This window comes from Telopea speciosissima, chromosome 5, assembly GCF_018873765.1.
Source record: "Telopea speciosissima isolate NSW1024214 ecotype Mountain lineage chromosome 5, Tspe_v1, whole genome shotgun sequence".
Classification (NCBI taxonomy): domain Eukaryota; kingdom Viridiplantae; phylum Streptophyta; class Magnoliopsida; order Proteales; family Proteaceae; genus Telopea; species Telopea speciosissima.
Window position 1 is genome coordinate 8590196 of NC_057920.1, and position 27556 is coordinate 8617751.

At 39.2% G+C, this 27556-nt stretch overlaps 1 protein-coding gene, 1 non-coding gene and 2 pseudogenes across 3 annotated transcripts; 2 read left to right on the forward strand and 2 right to left on the reverse strand.

Annotated features, from left to right (window-relative positions):
* Window positions 1-1083: 1083 nt before the first annotated feature.
* LOC122661293 (phosphatidylinositol transfer protein 3-like) lies at window positions 1084-8977 on the reverse strand. 2 transcript variants are annotated; one of them, XM_043856647.1, is made up of 6 exons: window positions 8845-8977; window positions 7128-7228; window positions 6518-6694; window positions 3030-3128; window positions 2651-2896; window positions 1084-1572 (listed from the first exon to the last, which is right to left on the reverse strand). In XM_043856647.1, exons 2-6 carry the CDS (start codon window positions 7188-7190, stop codon window positions 1270-1272), a joined length of 888 nt encoding a protein of 295 aa, XP_043712582.1. In that variant the 5' UTR covers window positions 7191-7228; window positions 8845-8977; the 3' UTR covers window positions 1084-1269. The 2 variants fall into 2 exon arrangements, with proteins under 2 accessions (XP_043712582.1, XP_043712581.1); XM_043856646.1 differs by having other exon boundaries at window positions 7128-7225; window positions 8841-8977.
* A 3460-nt stretch (window positions 8978-12437) lies between these two features.
* LOC122661841 lies at window positions 12438-14758 on the forward strand (annotated as a pseudogene).
* Window positions 14759-18111: 3353 nt separating this feature from the next.
* TRNAR-UCU lies at window positions 18112-18184 on the forward strand. Its single transcript has one exon. It is a non-coding gene; the product is annotated as a tRNA-Arg (tRNA).
* Window positions 18185-20100: 1916 nt separating this feature from the next.
* Window positions 20101-23411, reverse strand: LOC122661842 (annotated as a pseudogene).
* Window positions 23412-27556: the final 4145 nt, after the last annotated feature.

Genomic DNA, 27556 nt, shown 5'->3' on the forward strand with positions numbered 1-27556 from the left:
TAATGCACCAGAGCTAGTATTTATACTCATAAATAAGTTAAGCATATTATCATGGACATTTTATGTTCGACTAATGACTAGCCAAGGTCAGCCTTACCCATTCGGAGCAACATATGCATTCATCCAAACATGCTTCCAATATGCGCAATGGAACATTAGCTTAATAAGAACGTACCCAATGCATGAGGCTCCCGCCACTGCGTTGTCTGGAGAGGGTCATAATGTACACAGTCTTACCCCTACTTCACGGAGAGGCTGTTTCAAAGACTCAAACCCATGACCATTTGGTCACAATGGAGTAACCATACCGTTGCACCAAGGTTCACTTGAACATTAGCTTAATGCAAGTCACAATTCACTCTGAGGCTTACTTAACTCAGTCCACGATTGTATGGAAGGGGATCAACATCGACACCATCTTCACCCGAGCGGCGTGGCTCCATAGCACCTCCAACTTCAAGGGACTCTTTGCCCCTTCGCTTCCCGGTGTTGGGATTGGCCGCCCTTCCTTGAGTCTGCTTGCTTACCATCACGTCTTGTACCTTTGAGCTTGACATGATTGTCTTGATTCCACAAGCATATCTCCCTCATAACTGAAGCTCTAAAACTTCGTTTACACACTTTTAGTCTTTGCTAAGTCAACTGTGCCACCATTTAGCATTGTTGTAGCGCTAAGTCAGCCTTACTACTCTTGAGGGACTAAGGAAGAGATCTTGAGTGAATACATATACAAGTGTTCTCCAGAGCCTTTGCTCCTGGAAGTTTCTCCACAAATATCTAGACTTTCTGCACAATGGAAGTTGGCCCATGGCCTTTGTTGGCGGGCCTGTGACACTTATGACAATAAAGAAAGGGGCGCTGTTCTCTGTGCCGAAGCTCAGCCTGAACCCAACCACATGGGGTGAGACACAATGACCACCCTGCCCCCCTGCACAGGCTGCGCTGCAGCACAGAAAACATTCTCCCATAAAGAAATTAACTTCGTTATGCTCATGTAGCTACTATAATTTTTCATCTTTAAGAGCTAACAAATAAATGGACATATCCGTTCCCAACAATACAATTGTTTATGACCAGGAAATGGAACATTCTCTTCCAGCTTCTGTTAGTAAGATGGTTACATGATTCGTATATGATTCGTATAGCAATTAACTCGGGATCATCAGGAGTCCACCCAAGCCTTTAAAAAAGGTGGCTAGTACATATAGGATAATACTGTAGTTTCAGACATAACGTCATAACTGTATTCCAAGGTTGGGATGGGCTCCCTCAGCTGGCTGGCGGGGCAAGAGGCACGGGCTCTGGAGCCACGTCTGCTGCTCCCAAACACCCATTGTTGATTTTGGGAACTCCATTGCCTAATCCCCACTTGGTAGCAGTTTTTATATCATCTTGGGTCATCAGTCTTGAGAAATCCTCGTGGTCGTATTGCAAGTCGACTTTCCCCCCAAGTTCTGTTGGAAGATTATCCACATCAAAATATGATTTCATGAGTTCCATACTCTCATTGTTATTGGGGTAGACGAATTTCACCTTCTGGAATGTTTTTTGATCCAGAAAGTACTTTACAACCTGCATGGACAGAAGTTGAGCATAGTTAATTCATTGCATTAGAACAGCAAGCCGAAAATGATGACACAACTCATAAGCACATTAAGGAGTTGGTGATTTCACCTTCCTAGCTACGCCATGCGTTAAAAAAAAGCCTATGGAAAGCTATAGGGATGACAAAAATAGAATTCTTTTCCGTGTTGCACTAAAAAAAAGGGACCTACGATAAGGGAGTCTTCTCTTTTCCAAGTCCAACATACTACAGGATTATCTAGTCAGAGAGACTTGCATTGCAGTACAAAGAAATTAAGTAAACCAATCTACAGCTCGAGTCATTAGAATACAGGTCATATTCATTGTTGGCCTTGAGTGTTAATTATCGTGTGTGTGTGTGTGTATGTGTGTGTGTGAGAGAGAGAGAGAGAGAGAGAGAGAGAGAGAAGAAAACAAGTGATGCTTGGACCAATCGTGTCCTGCTTCTCAATAGAAGGTAAAAACAAGTTCATTTCAGGTTTATGAAATGAAGCCATTTCTTTTTAATACCTGACGAGAACGGAAAACGAGTTCCATTTTTATGAAGACCACATGCATGAAAAAAATTCATCCCATGTGACAACCTAGGGCATGATTACATGCGAAGTGAAGAAAAATAAAATTTTCAGAAGTACAGAGAAATAAAGTAGAAGGTCAATAAAGGTAAAAGAAACTCTTAATTGGGGTGTTTGGTTGGAATGATGTGAGGTGATAGGAAACATGTGAGACCCACAACATAGAGAAGATAGGAGGCTAAAGATATTTTTTCAAAGATGTTTTGGTTGAAAGCGAAGTAAAATTTAGTTACTATATTCAATATGTTATTGAGTTAGTTAGAAATACATATTCATTGAATTGATTAAAAATCTTCGGTCATTACCACAAAAAATAAAAAATCTTTGGTATTGTTATAATTTCAATTCTACTTCACTTCTAACCAAATGGATCATTAATCTAATCTTCAGTTTAAAAAGTAACATAAGGATATGTGTTTTTCAAGATTTCTGTTCACATTCACCAAAGAAACAAGAGGCACTCAGGGATGAATTGAGTTAAAAGTTCATACCTTCCAAAATGCTTCAAAAATTCTTGGGGGATTGTAGAGAAATGCCATGGCAAGCCGCTCAGGATAGTGATTCTGTAGAATATTGGTAGTCTCTCGGGCAGTTTTTATGGGCACACTGTTGTTCAATGACCAGCCAGTGAAGTCTATTAACCAACACGTCTGTTCTTGATCATCCGGAAGATTAAGGATAGCATTCTCGATCAAGTACACTAGATGCCTCATCTGGTTGTCATGTGATTGTGTGTTCTGCCCCAAAGCAAGAAAAGGGAAAGAACAGATCATACCGAAAGGGCTAATTTCCAGAATGAAACACAATTGCATTCATGCTTCATAAACAATAATCAAATTATGCCAGAGAGAGAGAGAGAGAGAGAGCAACCTGCATTCCCGGTCTCAATATAAGAACGGTCCTCCCAACCCGATCATGAAAATTTGCCCTGTATACTTTGCCAGTCTCACCCTCAATTGCTACTTCATGCTGACAATGAATTTCAAATTCAGGACAAGTGCAAATGTGCAATATTTCATTAATTGAATTCAAATGGGAAGTACAAACAAGTTCTGATACAGAATATATCCAGCAGAATATCGAATACTACCAGGAGAGAGGGGTATCAAATACTACAAGAGGTAGGATGCTTTTCTAACAGAAGGATGCACTTGAAAGACACCTGGCAAGGAGTGGGCCCTAAATTAATGAGTCCCATTCATGAGCTCTATAAGAAAAAACAACTAGGGTAGATGAACTTGGCCATCCTTACGGGAAATGAATCTACAGGATATGAGGATCTTAGGGAGAAAAAGGATGCTCAAAATTGATCTAGGCTCAAAGCCTATATGTCCAGGCCTAGTAGGTGTTCTTAGATTTTTTTTGTAGAAGGACACTTTAGGATCTAGATGGGAAAGATGGATAGCACCATGCATCTCATATGCTCACTTATCTGCAAGGCTTCTCCAAGCTAAGAATGTTTAGAGGCAAGGCAGACCCTGCCTGCAGACTGTGGTTGCCGAACATTCCAAGTAGGTTCATCACTAAAGCAAAACCTATCAAACTAGTCAGGGGTGGCTCTTGGCTGCATTTTCAGTTCACCGGCAACATTGTCTTGTCCTACGAAGCATAAGAATCAGAAATCTTGGAGGCCAAGTGCTTTGAGATAATACAAATCCTAGGCTTCCTAGCAATGAGTAAATAGAAAAGTAGCATTGCAGGCATAACACAGACACACCAACAGTAGAAACTATCTCTTTGTCAAATAAGGTTGAAGGTCAGCCACCAAATAATTCGAGACTGCATCTCAGGCCTATAGTGCTAGGTCAGCTGATTTTTGGGATCTTCTGATTGAAAGCTAAGGAAACATACCTTGTGCAAGGAAAAAGGGGAGAGGGAGGAGTGACATTGCATATCGTTACAAGGTAGGATAAACCTCATCAAAGTTTAAGACTAGCTAGTTTATTACATGCCACTCTTCAAAACTCCAGTGACTATCAGAATGAATCCAAAGAATCTTGGAGGCAAGGGATAGTAGAAAGGACAAGTTTATCCAATAGAATGTAGTTTGTCTACCATATGATGAAGGAGTTCAGGCCTGGATAGAGCAACAGAAAGAAACAACTCCTTCCTATCAAAGTGGATATGGAGATTCCCAACTGAGCCCAACAGGCAGTGATACTAAGTGATGAAAGCAATAAATAGCATGACAATTGGAGAAACTATTACCCAGCCAGAAGAATCACTCTTTGGTGTTTTAGTAGAATGAATCTGGTCAATATGTGAAGCATAATTTCAAACTTTTCCAGGACTGCCAAGATTGTCATCACAATTGTTCACTGGCCAGTTGAATAGGGATGTTCTAAAATTCCATTGGGAGACTAGCCCATTATTGTTCCTCTCCTTGTGCCCCCAAAGGTGCCTCTTTTTTCTCCAATTCTAAGGGACAGTTTGACTTTAATTTCAAAAGTTGCTCCATGCGGAATCTTGGGCCAACAGGGATAAGCAATGTTTCCAGGTATAGTTCTCTGTATTATCAATGCACTTAAGCCCCAGGTGGTAACTCTGATCAATTGAGATTGCCAACTCTTCTGGCATCTCGTGCAAGCTACACCCTGCAGCTTCAAGAGGCTGTGGTGATTAAGTAGTTTAATCAAGGTAGAAGCAAGCAGTATGGAAACTCTCTCATCAGATTGAACAGAACCATCTACCTTGAACATCTCATCTGAGTGCATCTGTAGCATCTGGTCTATAAACAATAGTGATTTGTCCCCTTTAGATCTACTCCTGATAACCACATCAAGGATCAAGGGATCAGAGCTTTCTGACTGATCCCTAACTGAAACGATATGATCAGCTAGGATTGGCTAATCATACCGTTTCAGTTAATGGCCACATCACCATGCATGCTCATTTATTGACCAACTATGCTTTTTCCACCATGGAGGTAGATGGGGAAGAACTACATAAGTGGCCGTATCTCCACACACAACCATTACAAGGGTAGAAATACTACGACCAATGCACCTAATGATTTCCTACACAATATGTAAAAGTGCATTGCGAACAACATGGAGACCTTAGCAAAATAGAGTGCTAACAATGCCCTAATGCTACGTAAACTATGAGTTCCAAAGAGAAGGAATGAAATTTTAGTTTAAAAATTAGAAGAAAAAAAACAGATCCATTCAAATAGAAAGCAGTATCTACCCCCAACCCCCCGGAAAAAAAAAAGCAAAAATATATAGTAAAAGCAGCAACTAGAACAACCAAAACAGCAGCAGTATAACTAGTGATCAAATGATTGCTGACTAAAGAAATAAGCTCAAAATAAAGTTCCAACTCAATTAAATGACTTCCCCAGTACAAATCTCGTCACAGAGTAACACCCTCTCCATAAATTGGTCAACACTTTCTCAATCCAGATTAAAATTCAAAAGACCAGTCTTATCAAATGGTACAAATTCACCCTGAACAAGCAAGTTTTGATCTTTCAAAAGCAGCTCCAAAGAAAAGTAAAGTAGATATATTATGTAATGGCTTAAAATTAAAAAAAATTAAAAATAAAAACTGGCCATTTTGTTCAACGCATGAACTCCCTCGAATTTATTGTAGACTTTTTGATGGGGAGGGGGATTGTTTGAAGCTTGAGATGCTCTGGCATCATTTCAAATAAATGTAGGCACCTCGACAAAGTACTGACAAACTTCAGAGAAAAAAATTGTACAGAGTGTCCTTGTTGGCATACGCATCTGAGCTACATGCTAACAAATAGACAGTTGCACCTAGATTTTATTGATACACATCCGTGGCTTCAAAATTTTAACTACGGTAGAGCTGTTCTTGTTTTCTGATTGTTAAATTGAGAGGCATGATTCTCTTTCCTTTTAAAGAACAGATTTTTTTTCAGATAATTGGGGTCGGTGGTCGGCAAGGATAAAGATACTTTACTGTAAGAAATGCACTTTACAACCCCCCCGGGCAAGCTACTTGCAACATATCCAATAAGAGTTCTTCCAATTCTACCTATAAATGCATTTATACGATGCTTGTAAAGCCTTCGCACCACATGAAACCATTGAAAATTGTAGAAGAAAATGAATCAAATCAATTACTAAGCTGTTGTAAAAACAAGACATTTCATGTTCATCTGTATGAAGTAAGGTTCTTAAAAAGGGCTGGGCCTCGGACTGCTTGGACCAAGTAGTCTGACATGATCCAACTTTTGTGAAACAATGCTAAAGAGTCATGTTATAGACTAGGAAGAGAAATTAAACAATTAAGAACATAGAAAAGGAAAGAAAACTATAGGATCAAAACAATTAGTTAAGCTTTGAATATTTCCAAAAAATATCAGGGCAAGGGCCAATCTTCTTTACCCAACGGATCTCCTCAGGCTTAAAGGATGACCTCCACTTGAGAGTTTCTTCCAACATTTTCTTTGACTTGTCAACATTCCAATTCCGAGCCTCCAAATATCTCTTTAGGCATGCATCAGTACAGAACTGTAAACAACGTCCTGATAGTGGCCCGATAGCAGTCCTTAGTTCATTGACCTGTCAGCAGAATCAGGATAAGGTGGCATTTATTTACAGGAGTCTTGATAGTTTATCTTAAGAAAAATGTGATACAGTTTTGTTTACATAAGAAATAAAATAAGGCTTTGAAAAGTGCAACTGAGTACACGTGGCTTCAGCCACCATGCGCCAAAAACTACAGAGGTGGGATATATGCAGTGTTCCATTATCATGTGGAGGATAGTTCGGCTATTCCCTAAGGCCTGCAAGCCAATTGATGGACAGTCTCATATTCATTTATAATGAATGAGCATCATAAAAAAATGCCCGGACCAATGATGTATTAACCTCTTTAAGTTTTTATCAACAAAAAGACAATTTAACCTTCTTCAATCATACCACAGAGTCATATAATAGCCAAACAATTAAAGAGTTCTGTGATCTTATCTTTTCTATCTGAATTTCTGATTACCTTCACATCCTGCTGCACAGAATCATTCTCCTCAGAATTATGAGAAGACATCCACCGAAACATGGTGACTACTTTCTCAATCTGCAATATTATCTGACCTGTGACAGTGGATCTTGTATAAGACCATTAAATATTCATGATCATGAGAGAATTACAAGCAATTTGTAAGAAAGAAACTGAGACACAATAGACAAACAAATACAGGCCTAAAAACACCTATTAATCCAAGTTGACAAGCTGAAGAATTTTCTACAGCCTGTATGCATTTATAAGTTTCAAGTTTCTTTTGTCAAATTAGAAAAAACCTAAATCCCTGCTCTGAAAGATCAGAAGAAAACTATCTGGTATGGTTTAAAGTACAAAGTTCTCTTGATGTGTCTTATCTCCTAACTAAACAAATACATTTCACACAGATTATATTTGTTATCACAAAAAAGTCCACCAGCAGGTTGCACTGAATGTGATTTGTGTTGAATCTGGAATTGTCTTCAGTAGCAAGTGCCCTCACCTCAAGAAACTAACTATGTCTACCTACTCAGCGAAGCTATCCCATTGCAAAAGTAATTGATAATGCTATAAGAACTGCGCGCAGAGATAAAGAGCTAATACCTGCCAAGTCTAGCCTTAGGCATACGCAATTTTTCATTTAAACTCCCTTATTGGCCCATGTAACAGGGAGTGGTCAAATAGATACATGGTGAAGTCAGTTGGAAATGTGAGATACTTATTTCCCCCAATACAACGGATGAAAAGCAAAGTTCATCAAAAGTGAATCAGAGAGAAGATTTCTTAACACACCAAGTCAAATATTCACTACAAAGGACCCCTCCACCTACAACAGGGCATGTTCAGTTTCTTTCAATTTATACCTGGCTGCCCCTTTCTGACCAAAACTTAGACATTTTATTTTAGGGCAAGAGATCTCTACTTGGTCACATGGTCTCTACACAAGCGTCTGGGCCAATGGGTGAGCATGCCTGAGTATCTACCAAGGGGGCAGAGGCGTCATCTCACGGTGCCCTGTGAGAGGGCGTAGGAAACACCACCAAGTAGCCCTTTATTTTATTTTGCATTTGCCACCAACAAACAAGGTGTATTTAAATCAATTTAGCACAATGGCATCAAAACCACATGGCCTAACCCAGTACTAAGGGAAACATTGGATTCTTGTGAACAAAGCTATCATTATTCCCATCCATTCATATCATTAAACAATTTGCAATTCATGATACCGCAACACACAGACTCCTAACTCTTATTTCACTGCTATAGAGTTACAGGAAAGCTCGCCGAGAACCTCTCAGCGGGAAATCAATAGAGAGTCCATTAGAGAAGAACAAGTAAACTAAGAGTCAATTGGACCAGAACAGGTAATCAAATAGAGTCAAACATGAGGTGGAAAAGAAGAATAAAAAAAATAAAAATAAAAAGCCAAATAAACAAATTAGGAAAACAAGATCGGAGAAGATCCGCATGAACGTTAAATCAACACTAGCTTGCAGATTAAGATCTGCAAATAAATAATAGATGAAGAGGAATGTAATGATAATTAAACTTTGAACTATAAAAGGATCTACAAAATTTCCACCGCAATTCACAGGAATTACAGAAAAAAAAAATAGTTAAGAGTTGAAAACTAGTTTCATTTTTCCCTACACACACAAACATACAAAGAGAGAGAGAGAGAGAGAGAGAGAGAGCCTCTGGAATTACCTGGGGAGCAGAAGAGAGTGTTAGAAAGATGGCGAGCCCTCAGGTCTTCTCCAATCGTTTAGGGCAGAAATGAAAGTCTTCTTCTTCTACAATGAAGACTTTGCTGACTTCACCGTTTTGTTCTATCCAGTTCCCATTTCTCCCACTCACAAGACTTCCATTTAGAATCTCTCTGATGAACCCACAACGACAGCGAGCGAGAACGAGAGAGCCATGCGGTCCCCGTGTCTGTGCTTGGAAGTTGGAACTTGCTTTTTTATTGGGACTTTTTTTTTGTTTTTTCTTTTTGGAATCAATTTTTCGTTGACAGATAGCGAATTACTCACGGTTGGCAAAATCATCCAAGAAGCCAATGGGATAGCACGCACAGGTTGTTGGACGAAATTTTGCTGCTACCACAGTCATTCCTGCTACCTACTGGCGACCAAGGAAATGGGATCTTAAAAGGTATTTTTCAAAATACAAAATACCTAAGAGGGTATTAATGAACCCAAAGGGGAAGTGAATTATTCGATTTCTTTGGCTGTCCGTATTCTCTCGCTTGCATAAGGGTGGATTCCAAAGGGCTATTAACAAACGCTAGGGTCCGAATGCTTTGGTTATATGGGAATTTAGGTAAATTGTCTGTATAGGGAGTGGTTGTATACTTGTAATCCTTTTTTTTCCCCGATAATTCTTCTCTATTGATAGTGAAACAGAACTTATCTAATCGTGGATTTGGCCAATCGTGCCAAACAATGTAAATCTTTGTGTGCGATTGTATGATTGTTGTTTGTGAGTCATTCGTTTTCTACATCATATTAGGTTCCCCACTTTCTCATGTGAGAGAGCACATGGGGACAATGCTGGGACACCATTCTTTTTCTCATAATTTATTAAAAAAAAACAAGGTAAAATTATACGATACAAGCTAATCTATCGATCCAAATCAACTGAGACCAATACAAATATCGATATGTAAAACCATGCTTAGATCGATTTTTTTATTTAATGAGAAAATAATAAATAAGAAAACAATGTGATGGTTTTTGCTCTCATGTATTATGGACTAGGGCATTAGTCTGTATCGAGCTAGTACTAGACAAAACTTAAAAATAAAAATAAAAAGAGTGGGTGGTAGCAGCGTTATGGGTATTTTTGTTAAACGCAACACTAGACTTAATCTGAGTTGTTTATTTTTTTTATCTTTTAATTGTAACTATTGAATAAAAAGAGCCATCAACCTGTTCACCGTGACAGCAGGTTTCTTCTTTTTCCTATTCTTCTTCGTTGCATCTTCTTCGTTGCAGGGAGTGCTTCAGGTTTCTCCAGCTTCTTCTTCTTCTCCGTTCACAGGTTTTTCTTGAATCTCTAGGATCTGGAACAACTGCCTTCTTGGTTCTCCTCTCTACAGCCATTACATAGGGAAGACGGAGGTAGGAGTAGACAATACACAGTGGCTTCTTCTTCTTCAGCTTTCTTAAAAAAATAAAAAAGAAGGATTTGACAAAAAAAAATCAAAACAGAGAGAATCAATTTACAGAAGAGTGCTTCAAGGAGATGGGTTTTGGGTTGCAAGGGGTGGTTCTTTATTTATTTATTTATTTTTTGTAAATTGATTCTCTCTGGGTTTGTAAAGAATAGGTTTACAGGGGAAGAGAGAGATTTACAGGGGATTGCTTCAAGGAGATGGGTTTTGGGTTGCAGGTGGTGGTTCCTTGGTTGTCTCTAAGGATGGAAAAAATTAGGACTTGAAATATCCCTAAGATCAACCATCTGGTAGGGACTCCACCACTGCCGCCCTTCGGGTGTCTGGTCGTGGGCATTAGACCCATTTGAAAGCTCCGGGTCTTCGCAATGCAGCTGATGCTGCTTCTGTTTCTTTTTTTTTTTTTCTGAATATCAGTCACTTACTATGCTTCTTCTCTGTTCTAATCTCCTCCTTCATTCCTTTTTTTATTTTTTTTTTCTGAATATCAGTCACTTACTATGCTTCTTCTCTGTTCTAATCTCCTCCTTCCTTCCTTTTTTTAATGTTTTAAGGCGAAGGAAAAGAAAAGCGTTGGAAAGTGGTCAGAAATACGAAAAGAGGGAATAAGTGTAGCAGCACGAATTTGCCATTTGCTAAAAAGAAAACTAGCAAAATCCGAAGCAGAGACGATAGTAGAGAGAGAGAGCCTGGACTACATATTTCCTTCAAATAATATTATCGATTGGATCTAACGTCTTCTCTGTTTGATGTTCTTAGATTTTAGGAGTTAAGCTTCTTGCAATGGCGGTCATTACTCGTGAATTTGGGTTCAGTGTTCCCTTTTTCTTTTTTATCCTGTAAATTGATTCTCTCTGATTTTGTAGAGAATAGGGGAAGAGAGAGATTTACAGGAGAGTGCTTCAAGGAGATGGGTTTTGGGTTCCAGGGGGTCGTTCCTTTTTTTTAAAATTGATTCTCTCTGGATTTGCAGAGATAGGTTTACAGGGGAAGAGAGACTTGAAGAAGACGATGTGGGAGAGCCGGTTGCAGGTTGAAAACTCAACAGTTAAGATCGACTGATTAAATCTCAATGATTGGGATTTAACCGTTGCGTTTAACGCTTATCCAACTTTATCGGTCGCACTGTGACTTTTTTCCCACAAAAAAAAAAACCATTTTCTAGGTGCTACTTCCGATATGTGTCGGTATTGTATTGGTATCAACAATTGCATATTGATAGGTATAGGAACATTGACTCTTTGATGGTTTGATTATCCCCTCCAGATCTCTGTCTGGCCCAATTCCTCAGCCCCCCTAACAAGGGGGCGCAATGACCACCCTACCCCTGCCTAAACACTTTGCTCAAATGGGGGCCACCCCCCAATTTTATTAGAGGGACTAGGGAACTGAGCCGGGTATAGGGAAATGGAAGAGATAATTTTCTTGGCTTGACGTGGATCACTTTCGTATTCCATACCTATTACAATAACGTTTAGATTTTTTGCGTTCTAAGGGACGAGACACCCCCTCCCCCTATTTTGCAATTCAAAAGTCGTGTTGATTTTATTCATGAAAACCCCGTTTGTTTTGGCATAAAATTTTACTTTGAAATATTTTATATGTAAAATTTTAGATGTTGCATAAAATTTTACTTTGAAATATTTCATATGTAAAATTTTAGATGTTAAAAAGTTTTCCAATGTTTGTAAATTTTACATGAAAATTTTTACACCAAAACAAATGGAGATGAAAGAAAATAAAACGACTGATAATTTGATAAAACACCCTCTCGATTGTTTGCATATCAAATTTTATTGTACGATTCAATAATAAGGGGATGCCTTCTCTGTTCGGGAGCATGATCCTGCACCAGCACAATACCAATGAAAGTGCACAAGCAAGTATTAACTGGGGCGGAATTTTCGTCTTTCATGGAGGGTGTGCAGTCATTTCGCCCCATACTGTGTCTAGGTGAAGGAGCCCTGCTCCTGGACAAAAACCTTTTTCCCAAAATTTAAACACCAAATAAATTGAACATAGCAATTTATATTCTGCTTGTGTAGCTTGCCTCGATTGAATAGGCGTTCAGCCACCCCCTTCTTATATATTAATTTGGGAAACAAATCTACTACGAAAAATATGAAGCAATGGGTATATATCCGGCCAAACCAAACCCTAGGTGCAATCAGATCATTATCGTCTCCGGTTTCTTATCCGGTACAGTTGTTCGATTCCTCTCATAGGGGGCCGGAAATGAAGACCTAACCCCCTATCCAAACACACTGCCCGAGTGAGGTTAAGTCATCATTTCCGCCTTCCTATGAGAGGAATTGGACAACCATACCAGGTAGGGAACCGAACAGGAAAAAAATTCAGGTGTAATCTATCAATCCATATGTAGAGGAAGGGCAAATAAGGCGTATTCTTTCTACCCAAAAAAAAATAAGGCTTTTTCTTAGTAATTGGGCTGTTGAATAAAAAAAATGGGAAAAAGATCCCTGCCAGGCATAAGATCGTGCTTAATTAGCGCTCCAACCCCCTTGAAATCAAAGATCTCATCAACATTGAGATCCTCAAACCCTTCTTTATTTCACCCGGAGTCAGGATCCTCTCCAATGACATTTAACCACACACCATGAATGGTGGTTAAATATCATTGGAGAGGATCTGAATTCATGTCACCTGTATCGATCAAGGCACTCCAACTGTGCCATTAAAGTACGTTGTGGATCTTGGAGGAACCCACATATGGGTAGGCAGCGACACCACCTACGTCGATCTCCTCCACCTACAACCCACTTCACTGCCGATCACCACCATGTGTCATGGCCAAAGGCCCTGGTTGCTCCCTCTGTTATTCTTCAGCTCCTCGCCCTGGCTGCCACAACCAAACTTGCACCTAACATTGCAATTCAGCTCTCCTCCAGCCGTGGTAGGAGCTTGCTCAGCAAAACAAGGGGTGATTGGGTCATTTCACAAGGATCCAAAATCGGTAAAATCCTCATAAAGGAATCGTCGATGTCGATAGATGAAAATGGGTTTGGAGGGATTACGTCTAGGGCTGCAAGTTTGGCCCTGTCAGCCCGAACCCGCCCTGAGCCCGAACAGGGCCTGGGCTAAGATTTCTGGCCCTGAGGGTGGGTTAGGGCCAGAAATTCCTGGCCCTGAGTCAGGGTCGGGTTGGGTCAGGGTTGAGACCTCAGGTCAGCCCGCCCCTGATTTTGACCCTGAAGAAATTTCTTTATTTATCAAAAAATAGAAGCTATCATTCATATGTCAAGTGCTTAGTGCACTTGGTAGTTTATGCTGTGTAAATTTCAATTGCTATCAAAATGTCTTGGGTTCAAGCCTCCTCTCTCACATCTTTCATAGTCTTATGCTTTTAATTTAAATATTGCAGGGTCAAGGCCAATCAAGGCGGGCTTGGGCTGGGCTTGGGCTGTCAGTGTCAAGGTTAGGGTCAAGATATTTAGGTCCTGAATCAGGGTCAGGGCGGGCCTGGGCCCAGCTAAGGGGACTCAGGATTGGGCTAGGATTTTAAAAAGCCCAGCCCAACCCGACCCTGTTGCAGCCCTAATTACGTCCACTGAGTGCACCCAGTGGCACTTTTCGGTAAGGGTGTCAAAATCAAACCGAAATTGAATCAAATCGTTTAAACTGAAACCGTGATATTTAGGTCCTGAATCAGGGTCAGGGCGGGCCTGGGCCTAGCTAAGGGGACTCAGGGTTGGGCTAGGATTTTAAAAAGCCCAGCCCAACCCGACCCTGTTGCAGCCCTAATTACGTCCACTGAGTGCACCCAGTGGCACTTTTCGGTAAGGGTGTCAAAATCAAACCGAAATTGAATCAAATCGTTTAAACTGAAACCGTGAAACTGTTAACAAATAGTTCGGTTATGCTTTCAAATTTGAGGTTGTTTAGTTAAACAATTTAAATTGAACCGCACCGTTTAATACTCTTAAATGTACATAAATGTGTCAAAATCAAACAAAAACCATTTATCGAACTAAGCCGAATCATTTAAAACCAAACCATGAAACCATTTAATAAATGGTCTAGTTATGGTTTCAAAATTGAGAGTTTAATAAAATGATTTAAATCAAATCGAACCGTTTAATCGAAACCAGACCATTCAACACCCTTACCTTTCGGGGTGTGTTTTAGTTCAAAGATCATTGGTGGCTCGAGGGCTGGGCCTGTGGTGCCAGTTGTTAGTCTTGTGTTGCAAAAGGAAGCAGTGGTTTGGAGGATTTTTGGGGCCAACTCGATGGTGCAGGTCGATGAAGATGTATTGTGTCTAGGATTTTTGGATGGAGGGTGGAACCCTAGAAAATCGATCTTCATTGGAAGTCACCAGTTAGAAGACAATCTTTTGGAGTTTGATCTTTCTAATTCCAAGGTAGGGTTCAAATCTTCTCTCCTTTGGGCCCAAACTAGTAGTAGTTTCTGGCATTCAAGATCGATCTAAGAATGCTAACCTCAGTTATTATGTGAGCATTATCAACCAATCCCTTTTTTTTTTTTTTTTTTTTTGGGCAAGAGATCGTTGTCTGGTTGCTTAGGGTCTGCATCAACACGGGCAATGGCATAGATGTAATTTTTTTATTTCATAGAGATAGGGTGGTATTTTTGCACATTCTTGTGTCTAGGCATAGGAACCACACGATAAGTAGCGTTCTTTTTTCCAATTTAAAGTGAGTTGGGCTCACGTTGTTCACGTACATGAACATACGAGAATGGCTCACAGCCATTCAGATGGAATCCACTCCATTTGGGTCCCAAAGAGTGGACTCCATTATATGAACTTTCTAATGGTGCAGTGGTGAGGATTCCTTGGTTCAACATGGCCCTTTCTCAGTTTAACATTTTGCAAGTGGCTGAGGCAGGCCCAGATCCAGATAGACCCATACCAACAAGATGATTTTTTTTTCCCTATTCCGCTTCAGGAGTTTTTCTCATCAGTTGAGCCCTCAGACCATCATCTTTGAGACTCCACTTTTCCTTAAAAATTATAAGGAAAGCAAAAACCCCAATTATGGTGGCTTTCTTCTCTTGGGTTGTGGCAGAAAAAGATTCAAAGTACTTGTCGTCAACCAAAAGGGTGGTTGTGTGCTTTGCTATAAGATATGGCTTATGTTTCAGGAGCTCTTTCATTTCTCTACCCACTTTGCTGGTAGAATGAATTACTACTCTCAACTTGGAAAGCTAGTTGTCTGAACAAGAGTAGGGAAAGAAAATATTGAATATTATTATCTAGCAAAACCGGTATGTATCGTTCGATATGGGCAATATGATACTGATACTTAGAACCATGATTAATCCTCCATTTTTTGTTGTTTAACTTCACTATATGTGGGGCCCACACTTTAACTTTCCTACTCGTTTTTGTACGGCAAACAAACTGGGCCTTAGGGAAAAGGTTTTCTAAGGCCACAGGGGCAAGGTACTCTAGTGTCACTGTTATTGTCTCTCTCTTCCTCGCATGAAATGACCTCGCTACCACCAATGAATGATACTATTTTGTCAAACCTCATTGGTGTACTCCCTTGTGCCGCTTACTTAGAGAACCCTCTCTCGAACGCTTATTATGATGCCCTCATTATTTTTTAGGGCGAGTGATTTACACACCATCTTTGTGTATAGGAATTTTCCACACCAAGTCAATGGGCACACCAGGGAGAGTGCTTCATGATTCTTATAAAAGAGGTCTCACATGGACAAAGAGGAGAGAGAATATTTGAGAATGTCAAGGACGAGGGAAAGTGTGAGAGTATGTGCTACGATATTATATACATCATTATTGCAAATTTTTGGATGCTAATATAAGTACTGGCATTTCTTAACTACGAACATCAAAAGGTAGAAAGGTTGATTGCGTAATCTATCATGAACCCATAGTGGCATACAATTTCCATGAATGTCTAATGACATAACATTTGTTGGAATCTAATGCCCGCAAAATGATACATTTCTTTCTTTCTCTCTTTATTTTTAATGTATCTGAATTTATACGAAAGGTTCAATGGTACACAAAACCTGTGAAGTTTGGATCCTCTCCTCATGTGGTGTCCTCCCCACCCTATCTTAATTCCACCATCCATGGGTTATTAGACCATGAGTCAATGATGCATTTAATGATCTAACTCGTGATCTGGATAACGTTTGGATGGTGGGAGATGGGTTAGGGAGGGCAACTATCCTTCCCCCATGTGGGGAGCTGATCCGGACTCAAAAGTTGTGTGCCATAGGTGGTTTTAGGTTGGATAACCCTCCAAAAGAGTCAATCCACAACTTAATGCATGAGAGTGGAGGACCATTTTGCACTATTATGGGTAGGTTTATTGTGAGCTTTGGAATTGTAAAAAGGATACATAAATTCATCATCATTTTTGTTTTATTATGTTTTTTCTTTTCTTTTTATTATGCTTTTGTTAGGTTCAAAATACGCGTTGCATTGACCCCCCCTCTGTGTCTGGACATGGACTGTCTTTACACTCCCCTACAAAGAACTTTTCTCCAAATTTAAAATATACAAAGTTGAATATTCAACAAGTCCCGATGCTAAGTCAGCCGTGATCACTTTGGGTCGGACCTACGATATGTAAGTCCAAGCTAAGCCTAGGTCAAACCCATCAAAGAAATATATTTTTTTTTTGTAGAACTCCTTATTTAATGATCCAACAACGTACCCTACGCCGAAGAGACATTGAGTTTTTTATTCATTTTTTTAAAAGCAAAATAGGGAATAGAAAACTCAAATGTCTTTTTTTTTTTCTTTTTGGTAGAAAAACACTCAATGTCCCTTGGGCTTAGCAACGTTGATTCAAAGAGATCTTTCACTTTGAGGCGGGGTCTATTGTAAAATTTTTTCAATCCTATTCTTTGTCCAGTATTGTGGTTTAGTTCCATTTGTACGGAGGCGTAAATGACGTTTTAACCTCCCTCGGATAGTGTGTTCGGACAAGAGGTTAAATTGTCATTTTTGATCCTTATGAGTGGAACTAGACCACTGTAGCAGACAAGGAACAAGAGACGATAATGATCCTTGTATCGTGCCCATTTTAGGAACCTTAGTATATATAGTATAATTTTAACTTTGTTGTGGCATTGAATACGTTAATAAACATGTTCTCATCATCACCTACTCATCTATTTTATTAAATCTCTAACAAAAAAAAATCAATTTTATTAAATCTTACTCCAATTTGATATAAAAGAAAGTCCAGTAGTTTCACGTCTCTCCAGTGATTGAAAGGCCAAATCAACTTGTTCACATGGCAACTTGTCTTTGGCATATAAGACAACTTAGCCACTCTCCACTCTTTGGATTTTGAAACTTGTAACCAAGATGCTTTGTGTTATTATGCTCCTTTCAATAAGATTATCTCTTAATTAAAAAAAAAAAAAAAAAAAACTATTGAAACATGTCAATAGGGTTCTTACAACCGGCATATATAAACTCTCTTTTCTCTCTTTTCTCTCTCTCTCTCTCTCTATAGAAAAGAGACCATCAAACGCTAGTACCCGCCCTATCTATCTGCGCACTTGCAGGTAGGCAACTCTATGTGATTCGCTATGTTTGTTTGCATCTATTGGCTGTCTCTATTGCCTATTGGTTAGCGACAATTTTTTCTAGTAGTATGAATCTCTACACGTCACTTGTTCATGATGAGGGGAAAATCTTTTCAAATAAGGCGATTTGACATTATGATTAGAAACCTAAAATAGTAACTATCATCATTAATACTCGTCTCTATTTTGAAGATCCAAACTACTTTTTATGATGAGGCAAATTCATATCTCGTGGATTACATGTTATAAGTACCCGTGGCCTAATGGATAAGGCGTCTGACTTCTAATCAGGCGATTGTGGGTTCGAGTCCCACCGGGTATGATTTTAATTGAATTATTTTTTTATGAACAAGTGCGTTTGGCACTTGGTAGCATGTGATGTGTGAACTACAATGCACCGCCAAATTAGGGCACGGATTTTTTCCCAGACAAGAGATCTTGTCCTGTCAACAAGAATAGGTTCCGCACTATGATACAAAATGGCTGCACCACCCTCATGAAAGATAGAAATCCCTTCCCTATTAATGCTATCTTGTGCGAACCTATCATCTCCAGGACAGAAAACTCTTCCCCAAATAAATACTACCATATTATAAACACTAGAAGGACGATTATATTCAGGCCAGCCTGGAGGTGTGGTCCTGGAGTAGCGCGAGTTCCACTTTTCAACTGTTTCTTTGCAACATCAGTGAACTTGTCTTCGACTCTCGACCGGACACAGTGGATTTGGCGCACGCAGATGCGATACTATGCCCTTCCGTCAAACCTCGGTGGGGATCACGTCGAACACATTAATGGAGAAACCCCCCAAGTCAATTGAGACAACTCTACACATAGGGCAATAAAAAGCCCTCAATTTTCTCGTTCTTCAATGAATGTCCAAAAAAGGCTCAGAAGAAAGAGGATATATGCCATATGGGGGGGAAGAGCGGAAGCTTTAGACTGCAAATAATGGATTCATTTATGGTGCTGGGCAGATGCAACAGTTCTATACTCCTATCAGAAACTATCTCTGATGACTGCAATAAAATCGCAACTTATGAGAGGCTCTCCCAATCCACGAGATTGAACGATATTGAATTGAGCCCTGAAAACCCAAGGAAGACGAAGAAGAAGCAAGGGTGGGATTGTGTAAGTTGGATCTTCTCCAAGAATAGAAATGGTGGCCGGAACGAGAAGACCAAAGAAGATCCTACCACCACCGTCGATTCTTTGAAGTTGGGGGAGAAGAAGAAATGGCGTCCGTCATGGCTACCTGATCCAGATCGCAGATGGCCTGTACAAGGATGGTGATATATATCCAACTCAGACAAAGAGACAAGTAAGAATAGATACTAAAAGAAAAGAGCTAGAACCCCTTTCAGCTTTTGTGGGATTGCCAGTTTTTCCCAAATCCTAACAAAGGAAGGTGATATCAGAATTTCTGTATGTATGAATTTTCTAATAATATTCAGTATGTATATTTGTTTTTGTTCTGACACCAGAAGCAAATAATGGACATTAGTGCTCAGGTTCTTCAATTTCATGCTTGCTCCATAACAGAAACAGAGTAATAGTTAATAACAAGGTTTCAGTGTCCAAGAGCAAAGAGAAAAGCTCCCAAGGCCAATGGAATTGTTCTTCTACTTGCTCTGCTAGCTGAATCCATTGCCCGATTCCTCGTGCCTTCCTGCTTATTGTGCACTACCTACAAAACTGTAGTTCAAAAGCCTTCTGTGCCCTCTTTTTTAACTTTCTTGAAAGTATCCCATTACCAGATTCAATTGAACCTGATGTGCTTTCCGTCAAAAAAGAAAATTTTTGAATCTGATGTGCTCAATTAGCAGTTCACATAATCTGAACTACGGAAATGTAACAAATAGTGTCATTAGTCCTACCAACAGTCACATTGAAAGAACAGAGACGGTTGCTACAGAACCCTCAAATGATTAGAACTCTATACCCAAAGTATGCAATTATCAGTAGAGTTCAAGTATAGTAATTGTGAAACTCATAGCACATTTGAATCCGAGAGGTGACTCGGATTGGGTCTCATTGCATCTACATACACCTTAAATCCATGGAGGGTGACTGAAATTTGGGCCATTACATCTAATTCACCAACATTAATCCGTCAACAACACATGACCCAAAATTGTGCTATCAACCAATTAAGGCAATCAATACTCAGCAAGAAGGGAAACCTGTTTCAGATCATCTGTTAATCAGGAGGAAGAAAAAAAAAAGTGACAATAGAACTTCAACTAAAATTGTCCTATGTCCTATGAAAACAAACAAAAGCCTATATGCGCAATTTCTTATGAGGTAGTTTTCTACTAAAAATGCTAAGTTATGCACAATATTTCCAATTTAATTCTGTCCTGGATCATATTGTTGTTGTGAGTTATTGCTCGCAAGCAACATGGGCATCCCATCGCTTTCAATCAAGGATGTCACCCTGTGGTGGTTGAGTTGCCCTACGGAACCAGGTATTCAAGGCTGAGACCAAATGTGGGCAGTCCACAACATTTCGGGTGGAAAAACTGAGAAATTGTGGCAGTAACTCCAGTGCATCTGACATTGGAAGTGTGGAGATGATTGTCAATAATTCCTCTTCCAACTGCTGGTACAGTGATTTGTATCGTGACATGGGCAAGCCTTTGTCTTTGTAAAGAATAAGCACTGGTAACCAATCCTTCACAAGCTTCATCCTAACCTGCAATATGTTAAAAGTTTAGAAGCCATCCAATTGAAAAATAATGACTTGATAAAAAAGAACCACCATTTCTCCAGAGTAGAACAAGTCTTTGGCATCCAAATTAGATGTTTTGATATCCTAAATGAGTTGTTTTCCATTCATCATGCCACATTTCAGCAGGTTTGAGCACAAGATATCTAAATGCCAAGTGAAGGTCGCTTTCAAGATGCTTCTAACGTACCAAATTAATGGTAAATTCTACTCACCATGATGCTAGCTCCCCCCCCCCCCCCCCCAAGGCAAAGCAAAAAGATAATATATAATTAAGGGGAAAAGAAGGATGCCAGGTCACGCACAGGCATATACAACAAATCTATATCTACATCTACCTTATAAGTATCTTTAAGTTTGTTAGACTTTGATTTATTAGCCAGTCTATGCAAAACAGAGATAACATTCCTATCCCTTTCTTAATACAAACAATATCAACATCAAGCATTAAAGAAGAAACATCATGAAATAAATGAAAGAGCTCTCATGGCCAGCAGTGTAAGGCCAAAATTGACTTTGTTTATTCTACCTCCTTGGAGATTATAGTCTACCACTAATTGTGATTATTCTTTCCAAGTATTTTTGCCAAACTAGTATGAATGTCCTATGAATACACCAATCCAAAATCCAGAACAAGAAACAATTGCTAGAGAAAACTGAAAAAGCTACGATGAACTCAATGACTAATGTTTTCTTTCCCCAACTAAGAATTCAAGGCTAAAGCTTTCTCCCATAATAACTAGCATTGAACCCAATAATCATCTTGGTGAATCAGAATTTTGTATATGAAGGTAGAAATTCAATTGCTAGCTCCTGATGTAGCATTTCATAACCCACAGGTGTTAATGAGGCAAAAATAGTACAATTAGGAAAGCAAATAAAATAATCACACAGATAACACTATGATCCAATTACAATACCTGCCTAGGCACTAAAATCGAACCACCAACAATTGCATTAGTAAGTCTGCAAGTGCATCGGAGAATGGCAGTTGAGAGCTCCCACGAAATATTCTTGCATACATTATAGCATAATGCCCTTTGCAAAGAAGAGGCATGGTCACTCCACTCTTTTACAGCAGTATCAGCCACTCTCAACTCAATCATCAGCTCAACCAGCCACAGAAGATTCTTCCAATACATCATTGAGGTTTGGGAATTCAGCTGCTGAATTGCAGCTGGATTATTGTGAAAGACCCTAAAATTAAGACTCAGATACATCTTCAATGACTCCTTCACAATGTTAAAGGTTTCATCGAACGCCTGATCCAAGGCACACTTAACAGAATACCTTGACGAACAACCCCTCAAAAACTTCACCACAAATGCTTTCACAAACGCCATATTGGAGTGGTTAGGAATGGCAGCGACAATCAAACCATGAAGCATGTCCTCAGACGAAGCACTGACAGGCAAAACCCTAGCAAGAAGCTCTTGAGATTCCTCAGGTCAAAAAAGGGGGACAAAATCTATAACCCTCTTTTCTTCTTCTTCACTCCATGGAACAACCTCGAGGAAAAGAACACAAGCCTTCACACAATCCTCGAAAAGAAGCTCAAAAGCAATGGGAAGGATGGAAAGCGCATTGGATGCACTGTAGAATGTGGAGGAGAGATCAATGGTGTAAAAGAGCTGAAGGACAGTCACATAAGTGTTGAAAGATGCAATTGTTGATGAGACCTTTAAATTGAGATGGTAAACCCTCCTGGAATTCTCCAAATCCTTAACAGAGCTCGAATTCTTTTGCCATCTGTCGGATAGAAGAACTGCAAAGTATTTGGATCTCCGAAGAACATTGGAGTGGAGGTAAAGTAGGGCATCGCCCTGATTGATGGAATCAATGGAACCGTCTGAGAGGGAGGTGATGAGGGGTTCAGTGTATAGATGGAGGATGACATCCGCAGTAGAAGGATCGTTGAAAACAAAGGATGGGTGGGTTGGTTTCTGGGAGGATTCCATTAGGGTTCTGAAGGAATCAATATTGACGGAGGAGGAAACGCTATTGCTACTTCCCACTCTTTCTTTTCTTTGCACCTCTTAGTTTCATCTTGTTATAGAAGGAAAACCCAGAGAAAACAGAATTCTATATTGAGTAGATTACAATGTATGTTGGATCCTTATTAAAAATCCCTTAATAGAAAGGATATAGATCGGAAGATAAGAAAGAAACCGCGCGCAGGTGGTATGTTGCTGGCACAGTCCGAGAGAAATTGGAATACTGGATTCAATATAGTTACTAAAACACATATAAATCGGTTTATAAAACGAATGTTTATTTGATATTTAAAAATCTTATACAGTACCTTACCTGCAACTCTTCGTCTCCTCCATCGCCTTCGCCCTCAGGCAATTCTTAAGATCACCGATAGCTTGTCAATGATATCCTCCTCCTCTGCTTTTGCATTCTCGATGGAGGGTCACGAATGAGAGTCTGCAGGAATGGGGGAATGAACGCCTTACAGCATAAGAATGTGCCATTATTCTGAGATCGAAGAGTACAGTTCGAAGCAGGGTAGAAATTAGAATAATTATTGGCCTTATCCACACACACACACAAAAAAAAAAGGGGGAAAAGAAAAAGAAATCAACTGAAATTCCCAATTCCCAAATCTGAATCTCCTTTCTGCTTAAATTCCCGCAGATCGATCGTAGTTCCATCTTCACCATTGTTACTACCACCAAAGTGAACTCCTCCACCATGCATGATGTCGTCGTCTTCTTCATACTTCGTCTGCAATCTGATCTCGGGTATGATGGTATGTGGAATTCCATTCTTCGTCCAGAAGAATCCTGTCTCCTTCTCCAATCTCCCTCCTCGCCATAGTCCTTGAACAGCAGTTCTTATGTCTGGTGATGTGTTGGGAACTGGCACTTGGTAGTGAGCAAGACAGCAGACAAGTGGCCAAGACAACTCAGTGACAAACTAAAGCAGCGCTGGTTCAGGGGCCACGAAGCCTGACAGCTATCTTTTGCAAATTTTATTTTTGAGAAAAAAATGTTGTAAAACCGTAGAAATCATAGAACATGGCGCATACCCAAACATAGAGGGGGGGATATGAAATGTGATATTGACACCCCACATGACACTGCACTCTCAATCTCTCATTGAACCGTGTTCTCCCACAAGAAACACTTTCCTTTTTTAATTACTATCCTTAATAAGCATACACATGCTACCCATACTCGAATCCTATTCCTCTTCAGCGCATCCTTGAGTTGGACAACAACCGCGGCAGCAATGTCAACATGTTTCAGGGTGCCATTTGAATGGTGAGGACAGATGAAGCACATCTAAGCATGGTGCACATGCGATGGAGAGAAGGATTTTTTTTATTTATTTTTGAAATCCTCATTTCCAGATCGAGGGAGTCATTCGATTACTCCTAAATCCATTTGTATGTTATCGACATCTAAATCCAGAAGCCATTGATTATGGAAATGGATGCCCAGAAAGAGGGACCCAGATCATCTCTAAAGCATCTGTGCATCCGACAACTGGGCTCATCGCGCATTCATCCCAACACGCTACGCAGCCATCACAAGTTTGTAATTTGATGAGCAAAATTCCGAAACATGAAAATTCTCACACATCCTTGTAGAGTTCAATTCCTCTCCATGTACGTGTAAGTACATGTACATGTGAGAGGTACACCTGTTTGATTTTTGTCATTTACAAGGAAAGGAGGGGTATTTATGAAAACAAACTAGACAAGTGGTTACCTCTCAGATGTACATTCACCTACACATACGTACAGATGATCCATTCTCATCCTTGTGGATCTTGTGATTCTTGCTAATCATTCCATAAGTCTTTTTTTTTCTCCCCTTAATATTAAGGGGCAATCAAGTATTTTCCATTTCTGCATGTATGAAAATATACCTCACAAACTCTTGTGTCTTATTACTAGGACAACAAACTACCTTTGTTCTAATGTACACATGTATTATCTGCTCTGTTTGTTTTTATTAGTGTACTTTGAGAGGATACTTCAACTAGTGTTTATATAATGTGATAATATATACTACCGATCAACTAATGTCAATTATTTAGGGTTAATGTCTTGTATTTTAGGGAACTTGTATATGTTTGTTTTCTCTATTAATTGATAGTGATGGGGTTATTAGGATTATCGAGAATTCTTTGTAAACATAAAGAGCCATGAGGAAGAGAGATTGTTACCCTTTTTTCATGCTATTGATATTGTTCTCTTCTTTGCGGATATGGGCATTTTATCGAATGACATTCTTATGTTGTGTGATTAATTGATTTTCATTTCTGTTTCCTTGTGTTTTCCGCTTCTTGTATAGATTTCAGTTTCTATAATAAGGTCATGCTTTGTTTGGTTGTGTCAACCGTCACTTACATCATGAAAAAGAATCTACTCCCTATATGTTGAAGTTGTTCAAATAATTGGAAATACGATATGGGTAAAAGTTGTGCATAACACCATCTCATGTGAAAAGGTTGCCCCGCATGTATAATACTCTCTCTTCTCCAATTGAAAAATACCCCTTTTCCTTCTGTGTCTAGTATTTTGATTGATGTATGCTGTTAATTTATCAAAAACTAACGATATATTCAACCTCCTCCCTAAATAAATAGACAATAAAACTGGCCAAAATTTTGATTTGAGGATTTATTTTTTTTCTCTAATAAAAAGAAGAAAGCCTCAACGATTGATCTCTATCATTTATGTATTCAATCATTAGATTCTTATAAATTAGAGTCATTGTAAATGGGGAATGGTTTTCTGAGCCATCGGCTTATCCCACGTTTCCTTGTAGAGTAAATAATTCATTTTTTTTAGGCTCCGTTTTTTTTGTATTTTACATCAAAACTAACTGTTCATCAACTCCGATTGTTTCTTTGTAAAATTTTACTACTGATAAATGTAAAATTTTATATATTGAAAAGTTTTTTAATGTCAGTTTCCGTAACAGAATTGGCATTCGAAAACTATTATTATACATGTATTCTTTTTTTTTGTTTAGTTCAAAACAAAAAAAAACAAAAAAACAATCAAAAATTTTGAAAATTAAACGGGAGACATAAATTAATCTTTGCTTTCATCATAAATTTTGCTCTATTATAATTTTCTATTTCTTTCCTTTACTCCATGTCTAAACAACTTGTAAATGAGCAGAGTTTTCAAGACTGTTATGCACATCATCTAAGTGGGCAAAAACATAAAAACAAGATGCAACTTGTCAATGAGCAGAGTTTTCATGACAGTTTACACATCATCTAAGTGGGCAAAAACATAAAAACAAAATTTTAGTATAAAAATAAACTATTATCCCACTCTGGGTTGCAATTTTCTTAATCTTTGCCTCTCCTCCAGGAGATGGTTGCCCTCCTTGACGAGTTTGGATCTAATACCCACATGGGGATGGGGTGAGAACAGATCTGAACCTTCCAAGGATGTGGGACCCACTTGTATGGTGTGAATTCCACTACCCATGGAAAGATCCGATCTCTCAGTGCCTACCCGTCCCCATGTGGGTAACTGATCCAGATTCAAACAACAGCACCTGCAACAACTTCGAAAAAAATTGCAGACATTTGAGCATTGTAATTACTTTAATTCCCGGATTAGTTTACACATCATCTAAGTGGGCAAAAACATAAAAACAAGATTTTAGTATAAAAATAAATTATTATTCTACTCTGGGTTGCAATTTTCTTAATCTTTGCCTCCAGAGATGGTTGCCCTCCTTGATGAGTTTGGATCTGCTACCCACATGGGAACGGATGGAAACAGATCTGAACCCTCCAAGGGTATGAGACTCACCTCCAGGGTGTGAGACCCACTATCCATGGAAGGATCCGATCTGTCGGTCCCTACCTGTCCCCATGTAGGTAACTGATCCAGATTCACGCAGCAGCACCTGCAACACCTTCGAGAAAAATCGCAGACATTTGAGCATTGTAATTACTTTAATTCCCGGATTTGAGTTGTTCCAAGGCTTTCTGATTTGCTTAATAAATTGTGGATTGTTGCAGTTGGGAGAGTAGGCAATCTCTTATTGTACATCGTCAATGACTGCTGAGCTTGGATAAGAAAGCCATATAAAAGGTGATGTGTGTATTAGTGTGTATTCCTGCCGTAGCTCCCATGAGAACCTCCTCCCCCATTCAAACAACCGACTATTTTTTCAGAGACAACACAACTTTCCCCACCCTCCATAAAAAATTTAAAAAAAAAAAAAAACATTAAAAGAATAAAACAGATGTCAACCGAATAGATGAAAATATTACCCAAAAAAATCTGTAAAGCTTGGATTGCTTCATGCACATAGAAATCCTACTCAAACCGAAATAAATCATGACATACATGTTTATTGGATCCTAGTGGATTCGAACCACCATCCTCTCTCACCAATACTAGTTAGGTTTGAGCGCTCTTGCCTGTTTTGAGCTTAAGGATCCACTAAAGTTGGCTTTCAGATGATCCACTAAAGTTAGCTTTCAAATAGTGAACACGCAGAGAGCAAGGATCAACACCAAAATTATTGAGCTCATGTTAGATTCAAAGTTAAAATACATAAGTGAACGAATACAATCATTTTCAATTAAACAAATAATTTGCTTGTAAAACATTAAATCTAGAACACGAGGGGGGAAATTTCACGACCAGAATCTTTGGGAAAATTAGTTGACAACACCCAATTGTTTCATTGAAGGGTGCCGAGTAGCGCAAACAAATTTCTACAAGATCACACAACTACCAAAAAGAATTCATGACAGAGGGTTATTCTCGCCCTCAACAAGTGTAGGCCATCTAAATTTCCAGGCACAAAACTTGATAGACAGAAATCCAACTTTCTAAATTCAAAAATTGTAAGGTCAAGTGAAGGAAAAGAGTCGAAGAAGACCCGTCGGGATTAGGAAATATTTATTTCCATTTTAGAGACATTATGAAATAATCAACAAATAGTTCCTACAAAGATTGAAGGAACAGGAGTA

Bases quoted from the DNA above. Each gene is read 5' to 3' on its own strand.
- LOC122661293 (XM_043856647.1), bottom strand. From the start codon at position 7,190: ATGTTTCGGTGGATGTCTTCTCATAATTCTGAGGAGAATGATTCTGTG. The intron at 6,695-7,127 runs GTAATCAGAAAT...TTCTGCTGACAG, and splicing joins CTGTGCAGCAGGATGTGAAG to GTCAATGAACTAAGGACTGC. The intron at 2,897-3,029 runs GTTGCTCTCTCT...GCTTTGGGGCAG, and splicing joins TATTGAGACCGGGAATGCAG to AACACACAATCACATGACAA.